The sequence below is a fragment of the Fukomys damarensis genome, unplaced genomic scaffold (genome assembly GCF_012274545.1).
Source record: "Fukomys damarensis isolate Sample0158 unplaced genomic scaffold, DMR_v1.0_HiC HiC_scaffold_38, whole genome shotgun sequence".
In the NCBI taxonomy this organism is placed as follows: domain Eukaryota; kingdom Metazoa; phylum Chordata; class Mammalia; order Rodentia; family Bathyergidae; genus Fukomys; species Fukomys damarensis.
The window spans coordinates 81,810,130-81,818,616 of NW_022900950.1; the positions used below are offsets into that span (position 1 = coordinate 81,810,130).

At 34.1% G+C, this 8,487-nt stretch overlaps 1 protein-coding gene across 1 annotated transcript in view; it reads right to left on the minus strand.

Moving 5' to 3' along the window:
- Fstl5 (follistatin like 5) overlaps positions 1-8,487 on the minus strand; it is a 716,962-nt gene that overhangs the window by 559,149 nt on the left and 149,326 nt on the right. The window contains exon 3 of the mRNA XM_033759984.1: positions 3,225-3,258. Coding sequence (XP_033615875.1) covers positions 3,225-3,258 — 34 coding nt within the window. The remainder of the gene's footprint in view (positions 1-3,224; positions 3,259-8,487) is intronic.

Below are 8,487 nucleotides of genomic sequence, written 5' to 3' on the forward strand. Positions count from 1 at the left end.
TAAAGATACCTACTTTAAGCCACTTACAATCATCAATACAGAAAACAACTTTTTTCAAAATAGAAAGTGAGAAGATAGAGGGATAAGATACATCCCCAGCTCACTCAGGGCAAATCCAAGGGGCAGGGAGGTGGAGGAAATCAGAAGCCACCCACCCATGTGACTTTAAAGAAAAACTTTGGTCTTAAACAAATATAAATTCCAAAGTTCTGTATGAAATAGAAACTTGTCACTCATTAAGAATAAACAATCTTGGGCCAGGGATTTAGCTCAGTTGGTACTGCCACCTGCCTCGCAAGCGCAAGGTCCTCAGTTGGAACCCTGGTGCCAAAAAAAAAGTAATTTTGACAGTAAAATCTGTTGAGAAACCAATGGCATTACTATGTCAGTTAAAGTCCATAAGAATATAATTTTAGAATATGGAAAATAAAGCTTTGCACAATGTTTCAAAGTTAGAGTATTGTGACTACCAAATATTAACCAATTAGTGACAAAGTGGGAAGTTTGCAATATTTCAATATTTGTTTCTATGTACATGAAGAAAAGAGGGATCAATTTTTATTGGACCACTCTATGTCTCAGTGTAATTTGAAATGTTAAACTGAAATGTGTCAAAGCAGAAATAGCCACAGAATGCAGGGAATTAGAAGATTCAAGATTTTTTCTGGAAACATTTTTTTACTGTATAGTAAATAGATTGTAATGACAATTAGTCAAGAAATCCAGAGAAATTATTAGGTGAGTTTCAGTTATATCATCATATGATAATGATATGATTCAGTTATATCATATTTTAAAAAGGAAACTAAAAATATCTAATTTTCAAAAATTTCATCATCAAGAAATGATTCAACTATTACTTTTATGGATCAAACTGCTTTTTTCTTGTAATATTGACTTTTAGAAATATTTTCCAGCTGGGAGTGGTGGTTCAAGCCTGTAATCCCAGCACTTGGGAGGCTGAGGCAGGAGGACTGCTATGAGTTCGAGACCAGCCTGGGCTATACAGTGAGTTCCAGGTCAGTCTCAACTACATAGTGAGACCCTGTCTCAAAAAACCAAATATATATATTTGGTCCACCCACCAGAGGACAAAGAGAGATAGAGGACAGATGTATGGGATGGCACACAGAGCAATAGGTGCCAAGTCCTGGTGGAATCACGTATGTCTGATTCATTTCTGAATCAGCAAGTGAGAAGCCATCATGCATGTACAAGTTCTTGACCACATTTCCCTAGTAACAGGAAAAGCACTGACAAATATCTCTTAAAACTAAAATAAAATGTGTTTCTAGACTGTAGTTAGAAAAAAAAACTTTTACTACTTAATTTGGTATTATTTTCAGACCCCCAGGGCATTAAAACCAAGAAGAAAGCTACCCTAAGCCTCTTATTCTATAACAGAATTGCAAATATGATTTCAGATTAATCCAATAAATGGAAGCCTTCCTGAGAAGAGAGATGAACACACGGCATGTCTGAAATGAATGTTATTGAAATTCACAGGAGACAGCACATCTTAGAGTAGAAATTCCTTTTTGAAACATACAAAGCTAAAATTTTGAGCTGACATAATTGCTTTGAAAATAAACATATGTAATTATTTTAAATATAAAATAGCAAGTCATACTTTAGTTTATAAAAAATGAACACAAATATTTGGAAATTCTTGGAAGTGTCTTTTATTCCTCAATAGACAAACAAATGCCAAAAAACACAAAAAATAATATTGTGAGAATCAACCAGTTTTAATACAATTTTCAGGTAGAAGTTGTATTTTTTAATTTTTGTTTTATTAGTACATGTTTGAATACATAAAGCAAAAAGACACAATCAATAAGACCTGTCATGTAAAGGTACAAGATCCTAGTAATGAATGTAATTGTACTGTATACCTAAAATGTACCAATAAACTCAATAAAAAAGATATTGAAAAACAGCACAAAATAAATGTACCAACAAATTAAAAAAATTAATCTCTCTCCACCCTCTTCTATAAATCCTCTATTTTTCTCTTTATTTTCACTTGGCCTTACTCAAATGAGAGATAACTTATAGAATTTTAACTTGTATGTCTGATTTATTTCACTCAACATTATATTTCCAAGTATATTAATTGTCCCACAAATATATCTACTTTATCCTTCTGTGTAGCTGAATACTATTCCACTTGGTAGAGACACCATTATACGTAGATGGTACTGAGATGCTTAGAAGTATAACTTGTACTATTCAAGGGGTACATGTGAGCTCAGCTCAGCAAAATTTCTGCACAGTTAGTAATTTTTTTTCATTAAATACAACTCACATGAACATACTTTTCTTTTCAAAAGTAGTAAAGGAAATAGCATAAATGATTTACTCATACTCAGGCCTGGGGTGGGTGTTTTTAGGAAGAGAAAGGTAAGCAAGGAATCTAAAACAGAACAAGGACAGGCATATGCATGCACAGGCCAAATGAGTTAGTCTAAGAAAACTCTGAGATAACATCATTATAAGGGCAGCAAGAGCATACATTCATGGAATTCTTTTGTATCAAAAAACCACATCATATTCCCTGGTACCAAAAAAAAAAAAAAAGCATCATATATTAACAGTTTCAATGGCTAAACTTTAAAACTAAGAGTCTAGCTCTCCACCACTCACTACTAAAAAATTAGAGTCTATATAAAAGAGATGAAGGTGGAGGGTGGGATGGGTGAATTGAGGCACAGAATTGAGGCATTATGAACATTTACCAACTTCCCATGATGATTTTAATTACGTACTACAAGCATTCACTACTAACAATTTTTAAGAGAACATATAGAAAAAAAGAGTAATCTTATATCTTACTAGAATTGATTATTTTAACTAAGACATCATCAGCTTGTAATGTAGAAATATTTTCAAACTTTTATCTTAAATAAAAATAAAAATAAATAATGAGTTCTTGAAAGATTCCACCTGCCAATTAATAGACATGCCAGAACACATAAGGATAGTGCCTGGTGAGGGAATTTCCTTGGAACAATGCAAGGAATACATAAAGGCTGTGTTGAGCATCACAAGGGAGAGAATTCAACACAGGAGGCCTGAGGGAGAGGGGCTTTCTCCGAGGGCTCACAACAACTTTAAAAGGAACTGAACATTTTTTATCGTAACTTTATTTTCAGACAAGCATCATATATTTTCCTTATTCAGTGATTTTATGTAACTATTATTTTAAAACATTCATTCCTTACCTTTGAATCTTGAACTTTCTTGACTTTTTTCCTGCTGGAATTAAAACAAAAGTAGGTTAAAATCTTTAAGTAAATATGTGATCAATATTCTATTACAAAATATCATCAAAAGGAGTCAAAGTTTATTTCCCTTTTGGGCACACTTACTCTACAGACATTGTAACACAATTCTCACCTAAAAAATCTATATTAAACCTTTTAGTGTAGTAGAGGATGACACTCGGTGGACATAAATTTCTCTAAGAAACCTACATCATATGAATATGGATTAATAAATAAATAAGTGATTAATGAGTAAGTCAATACTCACAATTCTCAAATGCCTTAGGCTATTGCATTTAATTTCTTTTTATCTTTATTAAGTTTATTGGTCCATTTTAGGTACACAGTACAGTTACATTCATCATTGGGATCTTTTACCTTTCCATGGTGTATCTTGCTTACAGTTTTTCCCCATTCCCCTGCCCTCCCCTCAGCCCCTCCACCCTTCCATATTTACAAAGACATTGTTTCCATGTTTTCCTTTTCATTTATTTTTTATTTTCCCTTCTTACCTTTCCCCTACTCCTTTCACTTCCCCTACTATTCTATATCTTTCCTTCCTATTACACAATATTAATTATACATTTTGATCCTTATTTACACTTTTAGTTTTTCACACCAGAGAAACTTCTTATTTACAGATGTGTGATTTATTAATTTTACTTAAGAGTATGGCCTCAATGTGAATCCACTTAGCTATAAATATCTCAAGTTTCTCTTTCTGAATCTGTTCTATTTAATTTCAATAGATATTGAATGATGTGTTCAGAAATTGCTTTGAATTACTCTATATTAACCATGAATTTTAAGGGCAAACAGTGGAAAATTTCACTAACATAATACAAAAGATTTTTCAACTGTCATTCCTTCAGTTTAACTTAGAACTGGACCCTGTCTCACTTCTTTAAGGCTAAAATTGACAACAATTCTATTATTTACTCAAAGGCTGCTCCAGTTAGACCTGTCTCTTAATTTGACATACTCCTTCTTAGTTACCAGGCAACCTCAAAAGAATTAGTTCTTTTTCAAGTTTTAAAGTAGATATCATGCCCTCTCTTTTTTATTTAATTCAAGCAATTTACTCTATCTAAAATTCTCAGGGTCTCACACCAAAAATATTTTGAAGGATATTTTAAATAAAAATGGTAATGACATATATAATGAACTGTAGGATTACACAAATGACAATAATTTGTGGTAACAATAAAAAGAAACATGAAAAACAAATTGTTGCAAACATTAATCCCTAATTCAAATTCTGATAATAAAAATAACTATATTGACAAATGTATATGTATTAAACTAGCTAACCTAAGGCTCTGGTGTTAAGACTTTGAGTTTTCTGATTCTCTCAGATTACCTTATGCAACCCCTCATTTTATATTCTGTGCTGCCCTTTATTGGTTCATTGATGTTTCTACTTTTGATTCATACTTAAAATTACTGTTGGTAATTTAAATGTAAATTATTTCTGTCAAATACATTATCCTTTCATAATTATAGGGTTATCAGGCTTAAATTTTCCAAAGTGGCATTTTTTTAAATGAATGAGTCTCAGCCTCTCTCTCTCTCTCTCTCTCTCCATGCATTCAGCCAGTCATTCTTTCACTATATACATATGAATCACTTTTTATAAACTACAGAAGAGATTGAAAGTAAACAACATAGTTAAGCAATTGCCTTGGGGAACATGTTGCATACATGGTAATGATTTCTACTTGGAAAGATGTCACAACAAAGGTGACAGTGTCGACCTGAAAAGAGACAACTAAATATACGGCCACAAAATTAAACTAATTGTTAACAAAATTCAAGTGCAATGATAGGATACACGCATGTATATACAGGGAGACCATGATCTACGGAGGAACACAGTTGCAAGTATACTGTAATAAAAGTGTTCTGTTGTTGTCAGAAACATCTACATGGGCCTGGACTGGCGTGAGTGAAGGTAGTGGAGTAGGAAGTGCAACCAGGAAGTTCGCAGGGATGAGAGACTTTGTGCTCCACTAGGGCGCTCTGCTTTGTTTGCTCTGGGAGGGCCAAGAGAACACTCGACATTCTGCTCTGGAATACTATTATCTGATTACCATTAGATAGAACCATTCTATGTGTGGATAACACTTTGGAAGGGGGCAAGGGCAAAATCAGCACTGGGGATTTGCATGGGCAACCAGTGACCCAGGTGGGCAGTGCAGGAGGCCTGGGTCAGTGTGGGAACGGAGCATGTGGATATCCTGCCGCGCTGTCAAGCTTCCCTGGTGGACTCAACGCTGTTATCTCTGATACCAGGGAAAGCAGACAAGTGTGACTCCAAGCATCTGAGCTGCTGGAAGAATGAGAGTGAGAAAACGGCCAGAAGAAATGCTTTTACCCCTTCATTTTTCCTCTAGCACTGCCATAGGCAGTTTATTGGTCAGGCCTATTCAGTACTTGCAATGATTCCTACTTATCTCATCAATTCCTAGAGTCCAAGCTCCTAGGTATCTATCTTTCTTTCACAGGCTCAATCCTTTGGTGTCTATACTGAAAGGGCATTGAGTACTGTCCTTTTGCCCAGGACGCCCAACAATGAACTTCAAAATTGAACGTCAGAGTCACATATCCACGTGCAGTTTTCACATGTCTATTTATATATCTAATAAGACAGCCTACATGTCAAGTTCAAAACTGAATTTCTGGTCTTCCCTTCCCGCTTCCTTTGTCTTCCTCATGTGAGATGCAGTTAATGATTTCATTTTGCTGGTTGTTAAGACTCCTAGAATCATCCTTGTTACTTAGTCTCTTAAGTAATACACTTCAGAGTTCACAGGTTTGCTTTTGTTTTTATATGTTGACTTTGGACTTTGTCACTAAGGTTCAAAGTAGGCAGATATTTATGTCATGGGAGACATCTGAGCAAGGCACATGAACTTTGAACTCAGCAGTTTATATCTAAATATATCAGTCTATATTCCAAACACACATTGAGTTGCATGACTTAGAACTGAGTACTAGAACGATATGTGATAAGATAAACTGAAAATTAACCAACAAAAGAGAATACATAGATATAAAAATTAGAGGAGAAAAATCAGCAGGGCAGGGAAACATTAAATCCATATAACAGATTAGCTGGTGGGGGTTTTTCCAACAGTGTAACTCTCTGAGTACAAGTATAATGGGTCTTTAAAATTGCCCATTTGCATTATTGAACTAGACAGAATAATTGACTTCAGATTTTTGGTGTACTTATGAGCTTAGAAAACTTTAAGTTTTTTAAAAAATGAGAGGAACATAAAAAAATGCTAAGTGGTAAAAAAAGATTTGGAAAGAAAGCCTCAAAATGGCAAATAGAGGATATGTGAAGTCTTGCCCATGGAGAGTGCGAGTTGGTGGTGTCATCACCTGGCACTGTCAGAGAAATTTCATAAGAGGATGATGAGTTCCTGCAATAAATATGAAGGTGAACACAGAAAGGCTTTCACAGACATAACTAGTATGTAAGTCTGATACCATTTTATGTAATAGGAAGAAAATTCATTGGCTAAGGCTAGGGTTACTTTGCAGAAATTTGAGTCATCAAAATTTGAGAGTGTTGTTTACTATTATTACTATTATTATTAGTTATCATTTGAGATGCTGTGGATGAAAGCCAGAGTCTCTTACACACCAGAAAAGTACCCAACCAATGCCCTCTGAGATGTCAGAGCACTGCTTTTGTGAGAGAAGTACAGAAGAATCTCACCCAATACAGTCTGGTATTGTTGGTTGGCCTGAATGAGTTTGTTATTAGGAATTTATGAGGCTGATCTTAGTGATGATTTAGCTATAGTCAAATAGGTTGAACTGTTTCTGATATTATATTTCATTATACAAGTTTGTCAGACCCAGTTCTCTATGCATTTGGATGTAATTGCAAATTTCAATGCAAATATGCTTAAATATCCTACAAACACAAAGTGTTCATCCAGGCAATACATATATTGAAAAAATTATTTTACAAATGATCATTTGGAAATATTAACTGGCCATACAGAAAGTTATAAAGAAAATTGATTTAATAATGTAAGCCAATAGAATGGTTTGTTACCTTCCACACATCATATGTTTGAAAAACACTGTTACAATTAGAAGCTTAGATCTTGTTTATATAGCAGCAGCATGCCAATATTTCTTTGTATGACTCAAGTTTAATATTATTTCTAAAGTTTTATGATACAGTGATCTTGTCTTAAAGTAAGATATATGTTCTGGCAATATTTCAAAGCTAAATAATACAACATATTTTGTATGCTTATTTTATATTACAGTATTACTTGGAATCTGAAAATTTCCAAAGTGCTATATATTAATTACACAAATAGACTACATCAAATATAAGTCAATGTTCAAAGAGGGCTAACAGACCTTAAGGATATAGGTCAGCAAAGGCAGTTTGGAGAGAATGGATTTAAAAAAAAAATATAGCCTCTTAACTATTTAAAATGGTGAAATACTTGTAACATATAAAATGAAGTCAAGTCAGGGTGACCAGTAGTTTTGTAAATGAAGAGAGGTGGTATTAAAACATCTAGTTACCCAGAGTATCACAAATAATAGTAATGCACTGGTTCTTACTCTACCTGGGCTAGTATCAGAGAAGATGTTATTATTAAGAGTATAGCCCAATGGTTGAATTTATGGCATGGACATTGCTAACATAAAAGTCTAACCATGTAATTTAAAATTCTTCTCAGAACTTTTCCCTTTTTTCTGATACAATTATTATTTTTCAGATAAGTGCCAGCAACTGAGAGTGGTGAAGTGTGTGCTAATTTGCAGTAGAATACTAGATGGTAAAAACATAAAGTATTGAAGTGTTTTTAAAATATTTATTAGAGCTATTTACTAATGTGAGTTTTAAAGTCACAGAAGTTGAGAATAAGAGACCAATTTGGCAAGTCACCTCTTCCTCACCTCAGAACACATCTCTCCTATGTCCTACACTCATGGACACCCATTAACTCATGAGGCTCCGGTCCTCCTACACATCTTTTCAGAAACTTGTATTTCACTAGTGGCAATTTAATTGTGAAAATGCCTGGCAAATGAAAGAGATGGGCATGTGTAATGCAGCGCATTAGCCTATGCAATAATGGGGATGTGTGTGTGTGTGTGTGTGTGTGTGTGTGTGTGTGTGTGTGTGTATAAGAGAACCATTCCCTGGTTATTCAGTTTCAAATAGCAAGTGTATTTATTA